The sequence below is a fragment of the Arvicola amphibius genome, chromosome 5 (assembly GCF_903992535.2).
Source record: "Arvicola amphibius chromosome 5, mArvAmp1.2, whole genome shotgun sequence".
In the NCBI taxonomy this organism is placed as follows: domain Eukaryota; kingdom Metazoa; phylum Chordata; class Mammalia; order Rodentia; family Cricetidae; genus Arvicola; species Arvicola amphibius.
The window spans coordinates 24,987,741-25,012,802 of NC_052051.1; the positions used below are offsets into that span (position 1 = coordinate 24,987,741).

The window sequence follows — 25,062 nt, forward strand, 5'->3', positions numbered from 1 at the left end:
GTTGTAATCCCCTCTCCCCCATTCATAACTTCCAGGACACTTGGAGACAGGTAAGATGACTCAGCAGGTAAAGGCACACCTGTTGCCAAAATTGAGTCCCATCCCCAGGGCTCAAGGTGGAAAGAGAGCCAGCTCCACTGTCTAACATACATACACTCAAATAGAATCAGATTTTGGGTTTTAAAAAGAAAATAGGGGTGTTGTAAAGTGCTTGTTGTAAAAGGCCAATCGTCAGTTTGCTCCCCTGGATCCGCATGAAGGGAGGAGGGAACCAGCTTTACAAATTATCATCTGGCCTCCATATGCATGTACCCATACACTTTACACTTAGTAACAAGCCAGATTTGGTGGTGTACCCCTTTAATTCCAGAACTTGGAAGGCAGAGGCAGGCGATACAGGGATATAGAATGATACCCTGTCTCATTAAATACATGCTAGGGGCTGAAAATATGGCTCAGTGCTTATGAGCCCTTGCTGCTCCTGCAGAGGACCAGGTTGGTTCCCAGCACTAGCGTGACAAATCACAACTTCCAGTTCCATGGCATCAGAGAGCCTCTTTTCTGGGCAGTGAGGGCTTCTGTATACATGTGGTGCACATAAGCATGCAGACAAATACACTAAAAAATATTTTAGTGTATAAAACAAAAGATTTAGAAAACATTAAAGAAAATAAGTATACATAGATACCACTAGTATATCACATTTAAATTGCTGGGATACGTTTCCTGGTTCAGTGCATGATGGCAAGTGCTTTTGCCTACTGAACTGCTCTCCTTCCTGAATCTTAAGAATCCTCTCAACCGGGCGGTGGTGTCACAGGCCTTTAATCCCAGCACTAGGGAGGCAGAGGCAGGCGGATCTCTGAGTTCGAGGCCAGCCTGGTCTACAAGAGCTAGTTCCAGGACAGGCTCCAAAGCCACAGAGACACCTTGTCTCAAAAAAAAGAAGAAAAAAAAATCCTCTCTCCAGGAAGGAATGTACCACTTTAAAGGAAATAACTATGTATCAGTCAGTCACTGTGAGCAGCTTACTCCTTTCTTTGCACTTAACTGTCTTTCCGGAACTTTGTCATGAGAACCAGGCATGTCCTTGTTTTACAGTGCTAGCCCTGTAAAACAAAGTTTGGCCCTGCAGTTACGGTGTTAGGGGGGAGGAATCACTGACAGATTACCACTGAAGGGAGGAATCCAGAACCAGCTGGCTCACTGACTAGCACAGTCATAAATACTATGACCCAAATTGCTTGAGCAGGTTATTCCCCAGTGGGATGACCTCATTCTCCGAATTTCCAAGTGGGATGACTTAATTCTCTATAAGCACAAAGCATTCTTTATCCTCAGTAATGACTTAGAGGAGTTGGACTGAACTTTCAGTGATAATATGTATGTATGTGTGTATGTATTTATTTATTTGCAGTAGGAAGAATCAAATCTAGGGCCATGGTCTGCTTTAGCACTGAGCTACATCTCCAGCCCTTGGGTAGTAATATCTTTGCATTATGTAATACTTTAGTTTCTTAGAAGTTTTGTATGATTTTAAGACTAGAGATGTAGCTCAGTTAGTGCAGTGTTTGCTTGTTATGCATGATGTCCTGAGTTTTAAAAGTCATGGCGCCCCTTAATTAGGCATGGTAGCCCAGTTAAGAAGCACTGTAATCCCAGCACTCAGGAGGATCAGAAGTTCAAAGTTATCTTCGGTTAGCAGCTAGTTCAAAGCCAGCATGGCTCCAAATAGGAGCAGGTGGAGAAATGGCTCAGTGGGCAAAGGTTCTTACCGGCAAGTCTAATAGCCTGAGTTGTATTTGATTCCCAGAACTCATGTGATGGAAGGAGCAAACCAACACCCAAAAGTTATCCTCTGGCCTCCAAACACTCTTTATGGCAATCCCGTGCTCACACATACACACTAAATACATACATGTAATAAAACATTTTGAGTATGAATATTTTGCTTTCATGTGTGTATGTCCACCACATGCATACCTGGAGCCCAGAAGAGAGCATCAGATCCTCTGGAACTGGAATTAGACAGTTATGAGCCACATGAAGATGCAGGGAATTGAATCCTCTGCAAAAGCAACAAGTAATTGCTGAGATACTTCTCCATCCCCCAAAACATTATTTATTTGAGAGACCTTTTGGCCCTGGTTGACCTAGAACTCTCAGATTTACCTGCCTCTTCTTCGAGAGTGTTGGGATTAAAGGCTTGTACTACCATGCCTACTTGGCCATTAACAGATTATACTTATGTTTCAATGACAAATATGTATTTAAATAATTTAGACTTGTGATTTTTAAGTTGTAGCCTTAAACTTATATGAACACATTTAAAAGACTTTATGAGGGCCCTGAGAGAGCTCAGTGGTAGAACACTTGCCTAGCTTGAGCAGGCCCTGAATTCATCCTCCACACACAAAAGAAGTAAATTAACCAACCAACCTCATTCCCTTTTGGCTAGAGCCTTTCTCCAGCAATTCAACAAATTAACGAACACAAAAGGACACCTGATACATGATCTCTAGGGCCTTTATAAAACATTGGAATGGGTCCTGTTAAAAAAAAGAATGGCCCAAAATGTCACTGGCAAAACCGGGAGATTCTACGGTGTTACCTGTCGGCATTGTCACAAACAACGAATGTCAGCTGAGAGAATGAGTGTCTGTTGCGTGTGTTAAGCATGCTGGGGCTCTAGAGTGAAGGAAATGATCAGACAAAGGATGGATGCCAGAGGGAAAGGAGCCTGTTCAGCTGCATCACCAAGCCCATCCACCCAAGAAGCCTACACAACCTGAGCTGCTGGAGCACAGCCCCTGAGAATTAACTCATGGCTTAATAAGTGTAGAAAAATAAAAGGCCTCCGGAAAATGTTCTTATAAGTGCATAGAAGTATATGGTGTCTTGGCTCCAAAAGAAACATTTCTTGTGTGCATTTTTTTTAAGATACTTTCTTTTAAATTATGTAGTCTGGCAATGGTGGCACATACCTTTTAATCCCAGCACTTGGGAGTCAGAGGCAGGCGGGATTTCTGTAAATCTTTTTTAACAATTTTTTTTTTTTTTTTTGCATACCAATCCTAGTTGCCCCTCCCTCCCCGGGATCTCAGTAAATTTGAGGCCAGCTTGGTCTACAGAGTAAGTTCCAGGACAGTCAAGGCAGTTACACCGAGAAACCCTGTATCAAAAAAAAAAGTGTGTGGGTGTATACAAGTACATATACCTTTAGAGACCACAAGTGGGAATTGGACTCCTGGAGCTGGAGGGTTGGGTTGGGAGTCATTCCATGTGTGTGCTGAGAACCAAACTTGGGGTTTCTGCAAGAGCAGTATGTGCTGTTAACTTGTTTAGCTGTCTCACCAGCCCCCAAAGCAACCTTCAAAACAAATGTGTCTCACTTCATTTTTTTTTCTTGCTGAAAGGATATGAGGTGTGGTTTAAAGTACAAAACAAAGATGTCTCTTGGTTAGAGGGAAGTTTCATGACTCAGTCTAAATGCTTTTTATATTTACAGTAATTACAGGTCAGGGATAGAGCTTGTAGAGTGCTTCATTAACATTCACAAAACCTAGGCTGGATTCTTAGCACAAATGAGTTGGTAGTGCACTACAGAAGTGGCTGCAGTAGGGTCAAAAGTTCAAGGTCATTTTAGGAACACAGCAAGTTGAGATTAGCCTTGGCCACAGGAGACCCTGTATATAAAAACACAATCTAAAACCACAAAAAAAAAACAAGCAACAACAACAAAAAAGGTTTGAAATGCTTTGTTAGAAAATCAGGATACTTAAAAAGGTTTTTCATTGTCAGAACACTATATTAAACTCAGTATGGACCGGGTGATGGTGGCACATGCCTTTAATCCCAGCACTCCAGAGGAAGAGGCAGGCAGATCTCTGAGTTCGAGGCTAGCCTGGTCTACAGAGAGAGTTCCAGGACAGGCTCCAAAGCTACACAGAGAAACCCTGTCTCAAATAAAGACCAAATACAAAACAAACTCAGTCTGGGTCTCACATGCTTTGCCACTGAACCACAGCTTAGAAAAAAGAATTACTAAATTTGTAAATGATGTTTCAAATGTGCACATAATTTTAATTAATTGAGTTTGTTAATAGGATCAGGGAAGTGATTATTATAACCTGTGAGATTAGGAATAACATTTAAAAAAATTTTCGAGGCCGGGCGATGGTGGCGCATGCCTTTAATCCCAGCACTCGGGAGGCAGAGGCAGGCAGATCTCTGTGAGTTCGAGACCAGCCTGGTCTACAGAGCTAGTTTCAGGGCAGGCTCCAAAGCCACAGAGAAACCCTGTCTCGAAAAACAAAAAAAGAAAAAACAAAAGAAAAAAAATTTTTCGATTTCAGTCAGTTGAAATTGGGGAACAATTAGAATTGAAAATTTCTTTTTTAAAAAAGATTTATTTATTCATTATGTATACAGTGTTTTGTCTGCATGTGTGCCTGCAGCTCAGAAGAGGGTATCAGATCTCATTACAGATGGTTGTGAGCCACCATGTGGTTGCTGGGAATAGAACTCAGGACCTCTGGAACAGCAGACAGTGCTCTTAACCTCTGAGCCATCTCTCCAGCCCCAGAATTGAAAATTCTTACATGTATTAAATATTAATTTTAAAAACCAATATGACTTTAGAGTAATTTCTTTTGCTCATGAAAATTCCCCAGAAGATGCTCCTTTGTTCCTTTGTGTGTGTATGTGTGTGTGTGTGTGTGTGTGTGTGTGTGTGAGAGGGAGGGAAGGAGGGAGGGAGAGAGAGAGAGAGAGAGAGAGAGAGGAGAGATCGATTATCTTTAGATGTGTGTGTGTATGTTAGCATGAAGCCAGAGGACAACCTCAGGAATACCCATCCATCTCCTTTGGCCTGGAGTTCACCAATTAGACTAGACTGGCTGGCTAGGAATCCTCTTCAAAGACCCTTTAAAAAGATCTTGAAGGCCCGGTGGCAGTGGCTTTGCACACATGCCTTTAGGAGGCAGAGGCAGGTGAATCTCAGCCTGGTCTACAGAGTGAGTTCCAGGACAGCCAGGGCTAAAAACTGTCTCCGAGGTGGGGGGGGGGGGGGGGGAGGGGGGGGGGAGGGAAGAAAAGAGAAGAGAAGAGAAAGAAAAAAGCACGAAAAAGAAAAGAAAAAGAGAAAGGACTTGCAGAACAAAGGTGGGCTAGAGAGAAGGATATGGAACCAGGAGGAGCCAATACTTTAGAAGAAAAAAAAATACTGAGACTAGAGGAGTTCATCAAATAACTAAACTCATGGGAGCATCTTCACTGAAGATCTGGGAGGTGAGGCAGTCTCTGGGGATGACTGCAAATGAGGGATAGGGGAACAGCAGTGAGGCTGGAGAAGCTCATCAACAGCTAGACTCACAGGAGCATCTTCACTAGAGATCTGAGAGATGAGGCAGTGTCTAGGCGGGGATGACTCTTAGGAGGAGTCACTGAGCTTGGGTTTGAGTGTGTGTTCAGTTAGAAACACCGGAGGTGAGGAGCTCAAAGGCCTGATCCCACCCATAGTATTTTGACCAAAGGATAACTGGTTCGCACAACTCAGCAAGGGAGCAGTGCCCCATAACCATCTTCATGAATGGAGGCCGTCTCCCGGCGTTGTGCAGCCAGAGCCGCAGGAACTGCACAAGGCGACCCTGCTAAGTTGGGGAGCCAGGTATGACCGGAGGTAGAGCCCTTGGCAAACGATAGTCTGCGCATAACATTGGAGCCTGGCAGTGTCCAGCCTCGTGAGTTCAGTAATTTTCACAACTGTTTCACAGATAATAAAAGTAAAAGCAATAATAAAATTTGGTCTAGCACACGAACGCACAACCAAGTTCTCAGAGCCTACCCTCCGCACCCGCGTTTTCCACTGTCAAGCCGCATGCGCGCGCCCCAGCCCCTCCCACACCAGCACGCGGGTCACGTGGGGGCGTGGTTGTCTGCGCGCCTGCGCGTCGCAGGCTGACGGAGACCAGCCTGCCCCGGCTGAACTGGGCTTCCATCGGCGGTGGGAGCGGCGCCTCAGGCTCGGCCGCCAGCCGGGGCTCGGGCTGGGGCCCGGGCCCCCGGGGATGGCCCACCGGCCCTCACAGGGCGACGGCTCCGCGGGCCGCTGGAAGCGCGGCGCGGGTAAGGCAGGTACGGAGGGCGGCGGGCTGGGGCGACGAGCGAGGGCCGCGCAGCGGCCGGGGCCTGAGGGGGGCGGCGTCGGGTGAGGAGGAACCGGGCCTCGCCCCGGACGCCGCCCGCCACGTCCGCAGAGCGGGCTGCCCGTGCTAGACGGCTGCTGGAGCTCCGGCCTTCACTCGTGACCCTGAAATTCCCCTCTGCACGCGCGCACACACACAAACTCATGCAAAGTCGCCTCTGTCCAGTTCCAGAAACTCCCGTCGGTGAGCTCTCCACCCCACACTCCCTGCTCAGCTACTTTCTGGCCCTTCCTTGGGCCACCTATGTTAGTGTTCTGTTGTGCACAAAGCAGTGCTGTTTCCTATACTCTTTTTTTGCGTCTAAAGCATTTCTGTGAAATCTTGGGTTTTGTTGTGCGCGTGTTCTGGAATACATTTCCCATATGGTACTGCTTGGTGAGAAGTCCCGTACCAGGTGAGCTAATCCAAAAGCGCCGTTGTTTCCCTTCCCGTCCCCTGACAGGTGGTGCGCATGCTAGAACTGACCCTGTTATCCCTCCCACATGTTTGGATGATGCTTCTAGATTCCACGTCTTGGTTCTCCGGGCTCATTTTCTGTTATTCCTCTTTTCTCATCCGAGAAGCTGGACAGCCTGTGAGCCACTTTCCCGGGCTCTTTGGTATGTGTAACACTCTTTGCTTGTGTCTGTGTGACATCTGTCTTTATGGCATAGCCAGTGCCCCTGTGACATGGGTCGTGTGACCTGTTGAAATGCAGCTATATCTTGGTTGCAAAACTTCAGGCCCTCCAGCTTGTCTGGGTGGAAAGGGAATGCAGAGAATATTTCTTATTTAAGATGATTGGTTTTAAATATAATGACGACCAAATTACTAATGCTAAAAACTCCGTTGTAGAGCTCATAGCCAAATTGGTGTGTTCTCTTTTTCCCCATTCAGTAAAGTATATTCTTTGAAGAGGGCAGGAAGTGCTGGAAGGACCCCCAGCTACATGGCCAGGGCCCTTTTACAGTTACCAAGTTTACAGATCTTGATAATTTACCCAGGAACTTCACAGTTTCCATCTGTCTTTATATTAGTACTTAATGAATTCCTTCCAGTTTGGTTACGTTTTTTAGAAATGAATTAGCACTATCAAAGAAAAGGACACTTGGGTTTATTTTCTTTTAACAGGAATTTTACCACGAATATAAGATTTTTGTGGTCCACTCTTTATTTTATACAAACATGGTATTCAAACATATTTTTTCTTTTCTTGTTGGCGGAGTGGGTTTTTCACAACAGGGTTTTATTGTTTAACCCTGGCTGTCCTGGAACTCACTCTGTAGACCAGGCTAGCCTCCAACTCAGAGATCTGCCTGCCTCTGCCTCCTGAGTGCTGGGACTACCTCCCAGGCTTCTCAGCCCTTTATTTATTTATTTTAATATATTTATTATGTATATAGTGTTCTGCCTGCATGTTTGACTAACTGCACACCAGAAGAGAGCACCAGATCTCATTACAGATGGTTGTGAGCCACCATGTGGCTGCTGGGAATTGAACTCAGAACCTCTGGAAGAGCAGTCAGTGTTCTTACCCTCTGAGCCATCTTTCCAGCCTCCTTTATTTATTTTTAATGTTTCTTTTGAGATCAGGTCTCATGAAGCCCAGGCTGGCCTTGAACTTACTTTGTAGCAGAGGATAGCCTTGTTTGTATCTTCTCCCTCTACTCCAAGGTGTTAGGTACAGGCATGCACTGTCATACTTGTTAATGTTGTTATTTTTCTTGTCTGGGTTCTTTCAGTATATGGGCTGTGGAACCAGGCACAGTGCCAACAGTTTTGTTTGGTTGAATTTAGGAAACAGGGTCTCAGTATGTAGCCTTGGCTGGCCTGGAGCTCTCTACGTAGACCAGACTGGCCTCAAGCAAGCTTTACAGTGTAGTAAACAGAAGTTAAGTTGAATTTTAAAATACTAACATTTCACCAAAAACCCAAACCAGAATAATATTCCTATAAAATGTTAGCATTGTTTAGGCATAATAGTCCATGCCTTTAGTCCCAGCACTCAGGAGGAAGAGGCAGATGGATCTCTGTTTGAGGCCAACCTGATCTATATAGAGAGTTCTTGGTCAGCCATAGCTACACAGTGAGACCCTGTCTCAAACATAGAGTAGGTAGGGGCTAGGGTTATGGCTCAGTAGGTGATTACTTGCCTACAGTATGTGAAGCCCATGGTTCATTCTCCAGTACCAGGAAGGGAGAAGAAAAAGATCTTCTGCTTTGGTGACCCTTATTAAAATAAGCATATTAGGGCTAGGGGTTTAGCACAGTACTAGCACACTTTTGTCTGCCATTTAAAGGCCCTAGGCTCCAGCCCCAGTGTCATGAAAAAAAATCATTGGGGAGCAGGCCAAAGTAGTGCCATTATCATCTTTCTCTTTTGTTGAATCAGTTACTTTTTAGGCATCTAGAGCTTATTTTTTGGAGTAGTAATATTTTGTAAGACCTAGGACAATCATTTTATTTCATCATGGTGATAATAGCCAAGTTCTCTTCCATAAAGGAATTTGGAAGCTCTCAGTTTAGGAGTAAATGATGCACTGCTCCTCCAAGTGAAGCGTAAAGAAATTGTTAGTTGAATTTACCTTAAAATAAAACAGATAGTAGACATGAATTTTAATCTTTCTCTGATTAAAGAAGGGGCAACTGTGACTTTTCACTTTGAAGAATAAATAGGATGTTTGTGAATTAGTTGTTCAGTAGTGACCCTGATGCTCTATGGTATAGGCTAGCGGTTGGCCTCGCTGTGCAGTTTGTACACCAGTGGCTCACTTGAGTTCTCTTGAGTTGTTTTCTTTCTGTGTTACAATAAAATGCTACACATTGGGCTCAGGAAAGTATGTGTAGGGTGGCATATGTAGGAATGACTTCCTCATCTGCCACTAAACTTTACACTTGTGACTACTGAGTACATGTCACAGTCAGAAAACAACTCCCATGAGTTCTCCTGCCGCCTTATGAGATCTGGGGATAGAACTTGGGTCATCAGGCTTGTATGCAAATACCTTTTCCCACTGAGCTATCTCACTGGCCCTGCCAACCTTACCTACTGGAATAAGGTTAAGGATGGCAGTATCCAAGTGATCAGATAGCACTCCAAGTCCACATTTGAGTACCCTCCTCAGGAAAGCACCCAGAGTTGTCAGGAAAGCCAGAAAATGTACAGAAGTGTTCAGAATTCTGCAGTAAGCTACACAGTAGTGTGGGGAAAAGTAATGTACTTACTATGTGGAAGTTTTGTTTCAGAAGAGCAGAAACTAAGTAAGCTACATAATTTATTCTACTACACATGCTTTTTGAGTTCCACGTAGTCAAAATCAAGAGGTTTAGCCAGGTTCAGTGGGCATAACTTTAATCCCAGCACTCAGGAGGCAGAGGCAGGCAGAACTTTGAGTTCCAGGCCAGCCAGGACTAGTTTGAGACCCTGTCTCAAAAACAACAACAGCCAGGCATGGTGTTGCATGCCTTTGATCTCAGGAGTCAGTGTTCAGTGCCAGCCTGGTCTATAGAGCAAGTTCCAAAACAGCCAGGACTACAAAGAGAGACCCTGTCTTTAAAAATAAAAACAAAAAACAACAAAAAGCTGAAAACATCAGGGAGAAGTAAGTATTGTAGCCATGGCTTGGTCCAGAATTAGTTACCTCATAGCTGTGTCTTTGCCTAAACCTCATGGGAATCCGGGAGTTTGCAAACTATGTTCTTCCCCACATTGCTGAGTAGCTTACTGGGAATGGGCAGAAATAAGGTTTTTCCATGCTCTTGGTGAAAGCTCAGCAGAAGTTGAAAGTGACTTTGGGACTGCCACCTCAGTGCTCCTCCCTGTGGTGTGTAGAGCATGCAAGGGTTCTTACTGCCAAGGTTTGTATGGAGCTGATGTTGTGTTCACTGTTAAACTAATTCAGTTCCTGCTCAGTTTCCTGCTCAGCCGTGCTGTTGAGGTCACACAGCATGCATAGCTCCCGTGGTAGGTAGGGATCCCTGTGAAATTTCATAAACCCTGCGCTCATCCCTGCCCTGCAGGAAAGTGAAAAAGAACAATAACAACAACAACATTGCTCACCTTCTTGATCCTCTTGGGAAGCATGCAGCCTTGTCTCCGGAGGATGTGTGTAGCCCTTCAGAGAGAGCCCAGACTTCCTGCTGAACCACTCAACTCAAGTTGAGCTCCCCGACTCCAGTCATAACTTCCATGTTCCCTGTTTCTTGTTCTACTGTTCCCTGTGCCTGTTTTCTTGCCATGGTGTTTTCTTGTATGATGTCTTTGCTCACACACTTTGATGGAAGAGTGTCTGTGTGTTACTTTCATTATTAATAAAGAAACTGCCTTGGCCCTTTAAGAGACAGAAAATTAGGTAGGCGGAGTAGACAGAACAGAATTGTGGGAGAAAGGAAGCAGAGTTGGGGAGAAGCTTCAGGCAGTCGCCATATGCAGTTGCCATGCCTCTCCTCTCCAAGATAGACACAGGTTAAGATCTCTCCTGGTAAGCCACCACCTCGTGGTGCTATATAGATTACTAAATATGGGTTAAAGCAGGATGTGAGAAGTTAGCCTAATAGGCCAGGCAGTGTTTAAAAGAATACAGTTTCCGTGTAATTATTTTGGGTAAAGCTAGCCGGGTGGTGGGATGCAGCCCCGCTGTTCCTTCTACAACACTTTCCTCTGCCAGGCATGCTTTGCCTTTGACACACGTCAGTGTGGCAGTTCTTAGGGAATTTCAGAATCAAATCCTGGCAAAGCCTTTCAGGGTTTGCCATCCTTCAGGGTTCTCAAATACCCTATGTAATAATTGTGTCCCTTCCTGCTGTGAGCTTCTCAGGAGCTGTGAGCAAGCCATTGTTCGTTCTTCACCTCAGTACTTCCTACAGACCCATTAAATGATGGGCCTCATAGTGCACGGGAGCCTGGAAGGGAGGCACCACTGAGGCAAGAGCTTGACATACCTCAGAAATATTTGGTGGTGTCCTTTACTGAGAGAAGAGCCTGATTTTTTTTTTATCTCTAGGTAAAGGAGCCATTCAATTTAACATCCAACCTGGACCAGTCTTGAGAGTGAAGAGAACAATTTGAATTTACTCTGAGAAGTTATGCTCAGAGGCTAGACTTATACCAGGAAAATCTCAGACGCTGGTCACTGTCTTGTGTTACTAGGGACAGCAACAACAGTGTAGTAATAGAACAGGTTTACCTAGGTTCTTCCTGTTTGACCTCCAGTTGCATATGACTCCAAAGCTCTCATTTGTCATAGCTCACACAGATATGTCACCAGGACTCTTAACAACTCCAGTTTGAGCCGGGCGGTGGTGGCACACGCCTTTAATCCCATTACTCGGGAGGCAGAGGCAGGCGGATCTCTGTGAGTTCGAGACCAGCCTGGTCTACAAGAGCTAGTTCCAGGACAGGCTCTAAAGCTGCAGAGAAACCCCGTCTCGAAAAAAACCAAAAAAAAAAAACAAACAAAAAAAAAAACAACTCCAGTTTGTCATGAACACAGTTGTAGACTGTTGTCTCAGATTAGGACATTATTAAGGTCATCTATTCAGTACCTGTTCCAGAATCTAAAATACCGTGTGATATTGTTACTTGTCTTACTTACCTTCTTATGGTGGTGTCTGCCTTACAATAACCAGTTTCTAGTATCTAGTATTTATTCTATAGATGTGTTTATGCATATGTAGGTTGGCCTGACTTACTGTAGTGTACTGCACTCTTGGCCTTATCATCTACATACAGGTTTTCTTGATAATTATAGTGTACTGCCTTGTGACATTTGGTGTTTTTGTGTTGAAATCCTTATAGTTTTTATTTTTTCAGTGGTGCAGGTAACCATAAACTCTTAACAACATCATCTGCTGTTCATAAAAGTAGATGTTCCACTTGAAAATCAAGAGGCTTTATACTATTGAAATGAGTTAGTAGTCTAAGATGCAATCCTGCTTTCTAAAAAAACTAATTTTTGAGGCAGAAGCAGACAGATCTCTGTGAGTTAGAGGCCAGCCTAGTCTACATAGTAAGTTCCTGGCCAACCTGGAACTAGCTCTTGTAGCCCAGGCTGGTCTCGAACTCACAGAGATCTGCCTCTGCCTCCCGAGTAATGGGATTAAAGGCGTGCACCACCCACCGCCTGGCTGAGCCTGTCTTTTTTTTTTTTTTTTAAATTGATCTGGGCATGGTTGTGTATGCCTTTAATCCCAGCACTCAGGAGGCTGAGGCAGGGAGACCTCTGAGTTCAAGTCCAGCCTGGTCTATAAAGTGAGTTCTAGGACAGCCAGGGCTTCACAGAGAAACCCTGTCTTGAACCCCCTCCCCCAGATAAAAAATCATTTTTGTTTTGTTTTTTGAAATAGGCTCCCATAGCCCAGGCTGTCCTTGAACATGCTATGTAGAAGAAAGGCTGGCTTTAAACTTGGGATACTCCTAAGTCTGCTTCCCAAGTGCTGGAATAAAGGAATGCTCCATTGTACCTAGCTTCTAAAATAATATTTCAACATTATAAACTAGCTATAAGTAACAGACTCTTGCATATAAATGTGAGCTTCTTTGTGGCTGGGATGTAGGTCAGTTGGTGGGATGCTAGGAAGCCTTGGGTTCAATCCACTGCATGGTAGCATAGGCCCCTATTGCAGTACTCGGGAGGCAGAGGCAGGAGGATCAGAAGTTCATGGTTCTTCTTGGCTATATGGAGAGCAAAAGACAGGAGGTAGAAAGATTGTGCAGGAGTTAAGAGCACTTATTGTTTATGCAGAGGGCCTGGATTCAGTTCCCAGCATACATGTGGCTGTTTACAGTCATCCTTAACTCCATTTCAGGGGATCTGAAACTTTTCCTGACTCCACTGACCCCGGGCTTTGATGAGATGCTCACACAAACATGCGGGAAAAACACAAATATACAGGGGGAAAAAAAAAAGCATACCACTTTCTGATTGCCAAAAATGAATGTGACTTTAAGATTTTTTTTAATTTTTATTTTATGTGTGTGAGTGTTTACATGTAAACACTCATATCTGGTACCTGCAGAGGCCAGAAGAGGCTGTGAATTCCCAGAACTGGAGATGCAGGTAGTTGTGAGCTGCCTTTTGTGGGTACTGGGAACTGAGCTGGGCCCTCTGGAATGCACTGTACACTTTTAACTGCTGAGCCATCTCTCCATCCCTGAATGTGACTTTTGGGAAACCGTTGACTTTCATACACTGTCACAGCCTCTTGAACCACCAGACACAATAGAAATACACATTCCTCTGACATTTGGCTTTCAAAAACGTCTCCCTGCGGTTAGTGTTTTACTAGTTCTCTTAGCCTATGGCTGAGACTTGCATATGGTTTTGTTAAAATGTAGAATTAAAATTTTTTTCAGTGCTAGAGGTTGAACCCAGGACCTCTACTATGCTAGGCAAGTCCTCTCCCACTGTACTCCCCAATTCAAGAAAAACATTTACATTGAGATACCTGTGTTCTGCGAACACATTGACAGTAGCTGCTAGATACACTGGTACTTACTGAATACTTCCTAAAACTATCATGTCTTGCTACTTATTTGGGGTATGGCCATAGTGTTTTTTCCACTGTGTGACAAATATGTGTAGGTTGTATAAGAAGCAAGCTTGAGGATTAGAGCTGTCTAAGAGAAGGTACCCGATTTACTGCATACCAAGTTGAGATAGGGACTCTAAAGCCAAACACTGCACGTGCTAAGTGTGTGCTTCATTCTCTGTATGCACATTGTATATCTATTTGTTTCCCCAGACTTTAATGCCAAAAGGAAAAAGAAGGTGGCGGAGATACACCAGGCCCTGAACAGTGATCCCATTGACGTGGCCGCCCTCCGACGAATGGCTATCAGCGAGGGAGGGCTCCTGACTGATGAGATCAGGTGCCAAGTGTGGCCCAAGCTCCTCAATGTTAACACCAATGAGCCACCACCTGTGTCAAGTAAGGAACCAAAAGCTGGGGGTGGGGAGTTTCAACTCGGGAGTAAAGTTGTCTAGTTAGAGGAGTTTACTAAAAATGCCTATCTTAGGGGCTGGAAAAGTGGCTCAGCAGTTAAGAACACCTGTTACTTTTGCAGAGAACCTGGGTTCAGTTCCCAGCATACATGGTGGCTCACAACCATGTCTAACTCTAGTTCCAGGAGATTTGATGTCCCCTTCTGTGTAGTGTGAAGCGGCGGGGCTGCGTCCCGCCACCCGGCCACCGGCTAGCTTTACACCCGAAATAATTACACGGAAACTGTATTCTTTTAAAACACTGCCTGGCCCATAGTTTCAGCCTCTTATTGGCTAATTCTCACATCTTCCTTTAACCCATATTTAGTAATCTGGGTAGCACCACGAGGTGTGGCTTACCAGGAGAGATCTTAACCTGCGTCCATCTCGGAGAGGAGCAGCATGGAGACTCACTATGGCGACTGCCTGAAGCGTCTCCCCAACTCTACTTCCTTGTTCCCATAATTCTGTTCTGTCTACTCCACCTACCTAATTTTCTGTCCTCTTAAAGGGCCAAGGCAGTTTTCTTTATTAATTAACCAATGAGAGAAACATAGACAGATAACTCTCCTCCATCACTTCTGGCCTCTGGGTACATTACAGAAATGCTAAGGTTCCTTGGAGTTCCAGAGTTCTTCAGTTCTGCCGGAAGCTGCTAACGAGCTAATCTGTCAGCCATGCAGTGAAGCAAGTCCTTGAGCACAAGAGCTGTAGCCAGTGCCCACCTGCCACCTCTTTGGGCGGTGTCCTGGTGTGCTGGGCCTTCTCTCGTTCACTTGGCAGTCTTGGTGCCCTGCTGTGTCCACATACTGGACGTGATTCAAATGACTCATGTGCTAAAAAGTTTGATGATGTGGTGCCAAGTGGATGCTAGGTTGCCACTTGTTACAGATGTGACAGATGTTTGAAACTGGCCTCCTCAGGGCAATGGGCCTGTGTTAGAAGGGTGGTCCTGGGAGGGAGAAAGAGGAAGTCTTGCACAGGCTCCTCTGATAGTTTTCTGTGTGGATTGTGAGGAAAATCAACACTTACACAGCAGCACTTGGCTTGGGATGAGAAAGATACATTTTTCTATCTGTAAACCATCTCTCTAGCTCAGTCGATAAAGGCATTTCCCTAGCATTCACAAAGTTCAGTCCCCACACTGCATAAAACTAGTTGTGATGGCACATGCCTGTAATCCTAGTACTGCCTTTAATCCAGTACCCAGGAAGTAGAGCTCTGTGAGGCTGGCCTCAAACTCACAGAGATCCTCCTGCCTCTGCTTCCCGAGTGCTGGGATTAAAGGCATGTGCCGCCGCCACCCAGCTATACCCAAACTTTTAAGGTGCAGTTGTTCGTTAGCATTCAGTGACGTTTCACTCCAGTGCCACTTCCATGCCCATATCTTGAGATGCTCAAGGCCCTGCACGTAGAGTTACAGTGCTCACATGCTGAGCACACACTATGCCTCGTTCCTAATTCTAGTCATGGAGCCTGAGAGGTACGTGTGGACAGGCTCTTCCCTCCTTTGTGCTCATCAGACATGAAACAGCTGTGTTTAAAACTAGAGATTACCTGTCAAATCCATCTTTCCTGGTATTTGTTTTCAGTAGTAGTGGGCATCCAGTCCAGGGCCTTGCATGTGCTGGGCAAGCACTGTGCCATTAAACTGTGTCCTTGGCCTCTCCCATTTTAGTATTCCTCTTCCTCTTTTTGTTTTTCATTCTCTTTTTAAATTTTTATTTTGAATGGGGTCTTGCTGGGTAGCCTAGGTTGACTTCAAACCTGAGGCAATCCCTCAGCCACAGTCTCCCAAGGACAGGGATTACAAGTGTAATCCAGCATTGCACCTGACTGCGTGGTTGGGATTCTACTTGTACCTGGTGCTTAGATGCAGGTATTACATCTTCAGTCTTGTCCTCTTGAGGAAAAGACTGCTCTGTGTGTCCTCTAGGTCTCAACTATCATTCCAGAAAGTCGTTTTTATAACTGTTTGCTTTCTTTGTGATGTGGGTCTAAACTCTGGCATCAAGCTTGCTAGGTTAGCTCTCTACCATGAACTATACTGGAAGCCCCAGAAGAATTTACCCCTCAGTTGGTTTTCCAGACCTCTTTGCAATAATACCATGTTCTTCTTTCTCTGCTAGGGAAGGATCTGCGACAATTGAGCAAGGATTACCAGCAAGTGCTGCTGGATGTCAGGCGGTCTCTTCGGCGCTTCCCTCCTGGTGAGCAGATTTCCAGACTTGCTACATCTAGACTGAGGCTTTCTGTCCCTTTGCATTTACCTTCTTATGATGATGCCTGCTGGGATTAGGGTGTTTTCTTCCCAGCAACAGAGGCATGCATGCAGAAAGAACCCTGCTCTCAACCACTCAAGTGGAAACCCTCACTGTGGATTCTTTGTGCCCAGAGGTGGCAAGTCAGAGAAGCAACTCTTGCATCCTTGTCTGCCCTTGTGCCCTAGAGGAGCTTTGTAAAGATTGGCAGGGCAAGGGGTCTGGCTTTGGTAGCAGGTTGGTTTGGAATGTATCCTAATGGGAACTATTAACTTCATTTGGTGAGTGTTACTTCACATGTGTGGTTACTGGGTGCCTTGTGATGGCTGGAGCCTTTCCCTGCATGTTTGTAGAATATGTTCCTGAAATTGTCTCTTGTTTTCCAGGACAAGAAAAAGACTATACTTTCTGTTTTCATATCGAGGGTACTGGGCAGCAAACTTCATCTGTATAATCTAGCTTTCTTCCCGTGTAACTTTATCTTGACCTTTGAAGAGATATTTGGCCACACTTAGCTGAAGCAAGCTCCGGTTGGCACACATGTATCACAGGCTTCTGCCCTATTTGGATCTGTTCTTCCTGGGAGGCTTGTGAGCTCCCACAGGCTGGTAGCCAGACAGTGAGGTTATGATATAGCACATCCCATGGCCCAGTCCTCTCTTTCTACCCTGCTGGGCCAGTTGAGGTGATGGAGGGCAGGTGCCTCCCTGTTTTCCTCTGCATCCTTTACTCCTTGCGTTTATGTCACCAGTCTGGTGATCTTCCTGCACACTGGTTCCTTCTGGGCATTTTAAACCCTTTCCACTCATGTCCTCTGGGCCAGCCTGACTGATCATAAACCAGAAATTCGATCAGACTATAACTCTTGCTCTCGCTGCTTTCTTGGTTTCACTTAATTCTTGGTTTTCTTTGCTTTCTCGTTTATAGTGTACCTCTTTTGAGAAGGTGGAATTAATGTGGGCAAGGAGTGATCTTTAGTCTTACCTTGAACCTTTATTGTTCAATTTAATGTGGACCCTTCCTTAATCTTGCTGTTTTCTCTCACAAATCCTGCTTGTAGCTGAATGCTGAGCTAAGCACATAAGAAAGCTGTCCTTGGTGACATTCTTCTAAAATATTTCATGAGGTCAGGCTTGATATAGAACTCATTCTTGGAACTCAGAGTTAGCATTACTGTACATGGGCTCTCATGGGCTCTCACAAACACCAGACCAGTCAGCCCTGCAAAGTTTACACTGACTTGCTGTGTGTCATTCTTGTGAAAACCTTTGTGGCAGGCCTCCCACCATCTCCTGTCAGTCAATGTGCCCCTCCTAGGTACATTTGTTTATTTTCCATGTGACTTTTTCAAACTGGCTAAGGCAGGACTCTGCTGAGCAGCAAAGATTACCTGCTTCTTAGTGACTATTTTCTCCAGTTCATACAATAGCAAAAGTGGAGTTTTGTGGATTTTGTTTTGTTTTGTTTTGTTTTTTGAGACAAGGTTTCTCTATCACTTTGGAGCCTGTCCTAGAACTAGCTCTTGTATACCAGGCTGGCTTGGAACTCACAGATATCCTCCTACCTCTGCCTCCCGGGTGCTGGGATTAAAGGCGCGCACCATCACTACCCAGCTCTGGATCGATTTTAGTAGAGGAATTAAAACAGATCATGACAACTTTCCAACCAACAGCAGCTTCGGTTTCTTTGGTGTTGTGTTTTTTAACTCCCTTAACAGAACCTTGTGATTCAAGGTCACTTTCAGATCCAGGGGTGCCTTGTAGATGCAGAGTCCGAACTCTCCAGCCTTCTCGACTTTAGGTGTCTTGATCTTGGTACATGGGCTAAGCATGGCCTTATGCCCTTTGAGCTCTGACTAAAGGAAGAACAGGTTCATAATTCTTTATCAAAACATTTTTTTTTCTTTTTTTTTTTTTTTTTTTTTTGGTTTTTCGAGACAGGGTTTCTCTGTGGCTTTGGAGCCTGTCCTGGAACTAGCTCTTGTAGACCAGGCTGGTCTCGAACTCACAGAGATCCGCCTGCCTCTGCCTCCCAAGTGCTGGGATTAAAGGCGTGCGCCACCACCGCCCGGCTCAAAACATTTTTTGAAACAAGGTTTCTCTGTCACTGTGGAGCCTGTCCTGGAACTAGCTCTTGTAGACCAGACTGGCCTTGAACTCACAGAGATCCGCCTGCCTCTGCCTCCCAAGAGCTGTATGGAATTAAAGGTGTGCGCCACTACCGCCCGGTTTGAATACAACTTTTTTTTAATATTTATTTATTATGTATACAGTGTTCTGTCTGCATTTTTGCCTGCAGTCCAGAAAAGGGCACCAGATCTCATTATAGATGGCTGTGAGCCCCCATGTAGTTGCTGGGAATTGAACTCAGGACCTCTGGAAGAGCAGTCAATGCTCTTAACCTCTGAGCCATCTCTCCAGCCCCAAATACAACATTTTTAATTTTCATATAATTCCTTACATAATTTCATTCCAAGAAGTAGGGTTGGTGGGAAAGGTGGAGGAAATGGGAGGCGGGAAGGGAGTGGGAACTGGGATTACTGGTATGTAAAATGAAAAAAGATAGTTTATTTTCTTTTTTAATAAAATTAAGAAGTAGGACAAAGAAGTCTCTAGGTACTTTTCTGCTGATCACAGATTCACATGTTGCCACATTAATTGTCTGTTCTTTCCTTTTTTTTTAAAGCAGTGGAATCTTTTTAAAAGATTTATTTCTTCTGTAGATGGTATTCTGCCTGCATGTGTGCCTACTTGCCAGAAGAGGGTACCAGATCTCATTTTAGATGGTTATGGTTGCTGGGAATTAAACTCAGGACCTGTGGGAGATCAGCTAGTGCTCTTATCTCTGAACCATCTCTTCAGCCCTGCCTGTTTTTTTCTTTTTATACAAACACATGTGATTTTGTTTCTGAACTATTTAAGGGTAAACAGCCATCACAGTTCCCAAAATATCTAATCCACTGAATACTTCATCTTTCACCATTTATTTATTTTTATTGTTTTAAATGTTCTTTATTTTATGTGCATTGGTCTTTTGCTTGCATGTGTATCAGTGTGCAGATACCAGAACTTCTGGAGCTGGGGTGCAGAGCTCGTGGCAGCCTGGCTTCTCAGAGGCATGTGCAGTCTTTCCCCATGATTGGCCATGCTGACTGTAAGGTTTTAGTTAGGCAGTTTTGTCAGGGGACCCTACTATAAGCACAGGCTTTTCCTGTGTCACATATGTAATATGTAGATTATTCAAGAAATTTTTCAAGGAATTGCCAACTATTTTGTAATTCACTGTCTGTTATTGGATACTTTTCTCTGAAAATCATGCTGGCCTAATCTTTGTTACTAGGCTCCTTGCCAATTCAGATGCATCTCCTCTTCCCAGGCATGCCAGATGAGCAGAGAGAAGGGCTTCAGGAAGAACTAATTGACATCATCCTCCTCATCTTGGATCGCAACCCTCAGCTCCACTACTACCAGGGCTACCATGACATAGTGGTCACTTTCCTGCTGGTAGTGGGGGAGAAGCTGGCAACATCCCTGGTAGAAAAGTTGTCTACCCACCACCTCAGGTACCTGTGCATCTGGTTTTGTGCCAGGACGGTGTCACTCCTCCAGCTTTCTCAGGATGTTGAGTCAGTGTCCGAGTCGTTTGAGCCCACTCTTTCAGCAGCCCTAACCTAAACTGTTGAACCTGACCAAGTGCATTGATTGGATTATCTTCTCATAGGGATTTCATGGATCCCACAATGGACAACACCAAGCACATCCTAAATTATCTGATGCCCATCATTGACCAAGTGAACCCACAACTCCATGACTTCATGCAGAGGTGAGTCCACGTCTGTGTGTACATGGACACACAGGGCAGCCGCCACCATGCTTTCTAGCTCTTTGTTTCTTCACAAACCGACTTTAGTTGTAGCCTCATATTAATGGTTAGTGTCAAATTCTTCAGGCTTCTTTCTGTCCATTCTTTGTGTCTGGAAATTCAGGCCTGTCCACAGTCCTGGAGAGCTTACTGGGTACTGTGCTTTTGAGATGAGCTGACAGGGCACCTAACATCTGGATTTCCTTTGTTCCTAGTGCTGAGGTGGGGACCATCTTTGCCCTCAGCTGGCTTATCACCTGGTTTGGGCACGTCCTGTCGGACTTCAGGCATGTTGTGCGGTTATACGACTTCTTCCTGGCCTGCCACCCGCTCATGCCCATTTACTTTGCAGCTGTGGTAGGTACACACTGGGGGGCAATGACTAGGTTCACTGTTACCCATTAGCTTGATCAGTGTTCTTGAAGGGGACAGTGGCTCCCCAGCTGTTGGCCCACTCCCCAGACTGGGAAGTGTCAGGGAATGTTGGTTAAGCAACTGTCCTCACTTTGAGACTCCTGACCCTTCAAAGCACCAGCGTGCCAAGTGACTGTCAGTGATCCCGCTGACATCACCTGGAACTGGTAGCTAGTGGGCATGATGGGCATAGATGACAGTTCAGTCTGCCTGCCAGTGCCAGGCTTCAGGAAGAAAGGGGCTTGGTATTAGGCTTGAAAGAGGAGTGGGTGGTGAAGGAGAGTGGAGTGGAGAGTGGCCTTCAGCAGCTATGGACGTGAACACTCTTGTCAGGAGGATGCCTGAAGGAAGCAAGATGATTGTCAGGCTGCTCTGAGGCTTCTCAGAGTCTGCTGTAGTCCTTTTTTCTTCCTATAAGAATGTCAGTTTGTTTCAAGACTTAGGGTGCCCTTGAGCAGACAGGTGTTCTGGGAGGACTTGCTAGAATTGGTCAGTCTTTCACATTATAGTTGGAATGGGCTATAGCATTTGCCAACCTTTTGGGCTGAGCACTGTCTGTTACTAAGACTTAGGTCTGTGTGTAAAAAAGAGCAAGTGCCTACCTAGGTCATGTACCTCTGGTGTCTGATTCAAAGCCTGCCTTTGCCAGATTGTGCTGTACCGGGAGCAGGAAGTCCTGGACTGTGACTGTGACATGGCCTCTGTCCACCACCTATTGTCCCAGATCCCTCAGGACCTGCCCTATGAGACTCTCATCAGCAGAGCCGGAGACCTCTTTGTTCAGTTTCCCCCTTCTGAACTTGCAAGGGAGGCAGCTGCACAGCAGGAGGCTGAGAGGTGAGATGGGGGAGGCACTGCTGCAGCTGGGGCAGTGGAAGCCAGCAGAGGGAGGGTCAGCCTGTCTGGTGTTTGCAGAGATCTACATGGTAGCAGGTACTTATGGGTCTTTGTCCAGGAGAGCTGGACAGTAGCCTGCTCTGCAGCAGTCCTCTCAGTGTCCTCTGTCCCTCTGTGCCACCTTCTGCTCCTGTCCACAGAACGGCAGCCTCTACTTTCAAAGACTTTGAGCTGGCATCGGCCCAGCAGAGGCCAGACATGGTGCTGCGGCAGCGGTTTCGGGGACTTCTGCGGCCTGAGGCTCGAACAAAAGATGTCCTGACCAAACCAAGGACCAACCGCTTTGTGAAACTGGCAGTGATGGGGCTGACAGTGGCACTTGGAGCAGCGGCACTAGCAGTGGTGAAGAGTGCCCTGGAGTGGGCCCCTAAGTTCCAGCTGCAGCTGTTCCCCTAAACTCAGCCCAAGGAGCCACTTTCTCACCCAGTGCACCAAGCTCTCCCCACTTCCAGAAAGGCACAAGAGGTGGAATTGCTGTAATTAAAGGGTTTCCGTCAGGGGTGTTCTCTTCTGCTGCCCTTGGCAGCTTACGTTTTGGCTTTGGTGCCTGATACTGGGCTTAGTGGACCTGAGTGCTCTTTGCTCCTCAACTGTTGGAAGTGGCTCTGGAACACCTGGCTACCCAGCTCACTGCCTAGAAGAAAGTTGGGCACAGAGAGGCCCTCCTTATAGCACCACATGTTCTGTTTCCGAGATAGAGCAGGCAGGGACTCCTGACAAAGTCCAGCCTGGGGATGAAAGCGAGAGGTGAGAACTCTAGGCTGGGAGCAGCTGGACAAAGTCAGAGACAGACATGAGCTGGGTTCTAGTTAATAGTTCTGATCCCAGCCTAGAGATCACAGCAGAGGAATGCTAATCTCCTGGATGGTGTTGCCTATGTTTCCCTATTCTTTCTCTATAAGCCACATGACATTACCTATAAAGACATTTTTAATACTATTTTTATGATTGTATACTACACCTAACATAGCAAGTATCCTCACTTAAAAAAAATACTTATGTGTGTGTGCAGGTGCCCACAGAAGCCAGAAGTGGGCTTCAGATTTCCTGGAGCCTGGTGTGGGTTCTGGGATCTGAACGCCAGTCCTCTAGTAAAACTGAAGTAGTAAGCACTCTTAACGGTGGAGCCATCTCTCCAGCCTCGTCTCTCGTAGTTCCTTCCTGGGAGAAGCTATCAGTGATGAGCATGTACTGGGCTAACATTTACTTTTTCCTTTCTTGGAGGGGAATGGAACCCAAGACCTTGCACATGTGAGGCAAATATTCTACCACTGAGTAGCACCAGACTTTTTCGTAGTTTTATTTTTTAGACAGGGTCTACCTAAGTTACCCAGGCTGGCCTTGAACTTTTGATCCTCCTGACTCAGGTCCCAATTATCTGGGATGACAGGATTGTACCTGAGATATGAGCAGGGGCTCAGCTTAGCCAAAGTTGCTTTGTGAACAGCCCATGCCCCCGTGTCACTTCTTGTCTTGCTCTCCTTATTTTCCGCCAGTCTCCCACCCTGGCCTGTCTGTAGTGGTCTCAGCTGCTGGGTCAGGCTGGGAATGTCCTTGGAAATTTGCCAGCATGTAGACAGGTCTTGGCAGGAACCCCACACCACCAGCCCCTCTTACCCCTGGGCTCAAGGAGGGGTGTGTGGGCTCCATGGGATCACTTAGTCTTCCTAGGATGGCTTTGTTAAAAGCAAAGCCAGGTTTGTTTTATAGAAACTCTGGCTTGAAAACAAAAAGTGCCTTTTGCTGCTTTAAAGAGTGAGTAGTAGGAAGCATCTCCATGCTTCTATTTTCCTGATCTCTCCTGGGCACTCTTCTCCAGTCCTGCCGTATCCACACCCAATGTGTCCCCTGTGCCCACTGTATGCAGTGGGATGCTCTGCGTGCCGGGCAGCCACAAACCAGAGCACATAGGAGGTGTCCAGGCTGAGTTACACAAAGCACTTTAACCAAACCAAGCTGGAGCGGTAAGTCGTTCACACAGGAGCCCTGCCTGGGGCGAGTGATTCACGGGGATTAATTCAGGACAAAGGAGAATTTCCCAGGATCCAGAGCAATGCAGTGACAACAGATACTGTCAGTCTGCCACAGGAAGTTGTCATCTGTACCTTTGGCATACTTGAAGAGCTGTAGGAAGTGTGCTGACTGAGGGGAGGGAGGGGCATGGGCCCAGGGTCCAAGCCACAATTCTGCATCCAAACAAGCAGGTGGCACTGGCTTGTGCTAAGCTGAAGAGAGTGGTGTGTGCCTGTACCAGGGCTCCCCTGCTGAGAAGCATTGTCAATTTACCTTCAGGTATTTACTTATTCTGTAAAGATACGTGTAGATGTTTTGTACAGAGCCCTGTATGAAATAAACACCCGTATGTGGTTCCTAATCACTTGTCTTTGTACCTCTTCTGCTTGCCTAGAAATAGACCTGGTTTCAGGTGCCCACCAACTTCTGCCCTGGGCACAGCTAACGTCTGGGCCTGTGTCTGTAGACTAGACTTGTCAGCCTTGGCTGTCAGCACACAGCCTTTCCAGTTTTGTAATCAGTTTGGGGCAAAAGTCCTGGCTGTAGCAGCCAGAAATGGCTAGACTAGCCACTTTCCTTTCTGGACGCCCAACTTAGAGACAAGAGAAGCAGTTTGAGCCGCACATGGAACAAAGGTCCAGTGATGTCAAGTCATCTTTGGGTACTGATGTGAGAAAGAATTGGCCTTCCCATTACTGCCTGAAAGGATCAGCGCCACCTCCTCAGTGATGACTGCACTCAGTAAGGTGGACAGTGCTCTCATCTGGAGGGACCTGTCTTCAAGGCTTCATTTAGGACATGTTTATGACGAGGGCCTCTCAAGTGGGCATGTGATTAAGATGCCCAAGCAGAGGCAAGCAGGAGACTGATCCAAAATCAAGGTTGAGACTCCAGGCTTCCATCCTTTCTTTAATCCTTTGTGGGCACAAGTAGGATTTTTAGCAAAAGTGTTAAGATTTTTTTCTTTTTTAAGATTTTGTTGCCAGTAATGTGTACATGTGATTGCAGGTGTCCCTGGAGGTCAGGTTGTATCAGCTGGAGTTAGAAGTGATTGTAAGCCACCTGTTACAGGTGCCAGAAACTGAGCTTGGATGCCCTTAGGAGAGCAGTACATGCTTTCTGCAGATTTTCTAAGTACCAGTCATACAGGAAGTGTGGCCGTCATACTACTGCAGCTGCTGTTGCACCCTCACAGCTAGGTGACAGGTGCAGATATGCTCTGGGCCTTTTTGTGTTGCAGGCCTGGATTGTAATGCTTGGGTTCAGAATCCAACAGCGTGTTGTGGAAGGGATGCCCCAGCCCTTATGCCTAGTTTCTGTCTACTGAGAACACTGATAGTGATTGCCTCACTCAGCTTCTAGCTTAGCTGTTCTCAACCTATGGTCATGACCCCTTCAGCAAATCTCTATCTCCAAAATATTTACATTACAATTCATTAACAGAAGTAA

The 25,062-nt window shown here is 45.8% G+C and overlaps 1 protein-coding gene across 3 annotated transcripts; it reads left to right on the top strand.

Annotated features, from left to right (window-relative positions):
- The first annotated feature begins 5,963 nt into the window (after positions 1-5,963).
- Tbc1d20 (TBC1 domain family member 20) lies at positions 5,964-23,974 on the top strand. Of its 3 annotated transcripts, none has more exons than XM_038331994.2 (8): positions 5,964-6,135; positions 13,929-14,114; positions 16,297-16,377; positions 19,804-19,990; positions 20,149-20,250; positions 20,505-20,646; positions 21,353-21,540; positions 21,741-23,974. In XM_038331994.2, exons 1-8 carry the CDS (start codon positions 6,069-6,071, stop codon positions 21,994-21,996), a joined length of 1,209 nt encoding a protein of 402 aa, XP_038187922.1. In that variant the 5' UTR covers positions 5,964-6,068; the 3' UTR covers positions 21,997-23,974. The 3 variants fall into 3 exon arrangements, with proteins under 3 accessions (XP_038187922.1, XP_038187923.1, XP_038187924.1); XM_038331995.1 differs by having other exon boundaries at positions 5,964-6,126; XM_038331996.1 differs by lacking the exon at positions 16,297-16,377.
- The last annotated feature ends 1,088 nt before the right edge of the window (positions 23,975-25,062 follow it).

Excerpts from the sequence above, each read along its gene's own strand:
- Tbc1d20 (XM_038331994.2), top strand. The coding sequence starts at position 6,069 with ATGGCCCACCGGCCCTCACAGGGCGACGGCTCCGCGGGCCGCTGGAAG. Across the intron at positions 6,136-13,928 it reads GCGCGGCGCGGGTAAGGCAG|ACTTTAATGCCAAAAGGAAA; the intron begins GTACGGAGGGCG and ends TTGTTTCCCCAG. Across the intron at positions 20,647-21,352 it reads CCATTTACTTTGCAGCTGTG|ATTGTGCTGTACCGGGAGCA; the intron begins GTAGGTACACAC and ends TGCCTTTGCCAG.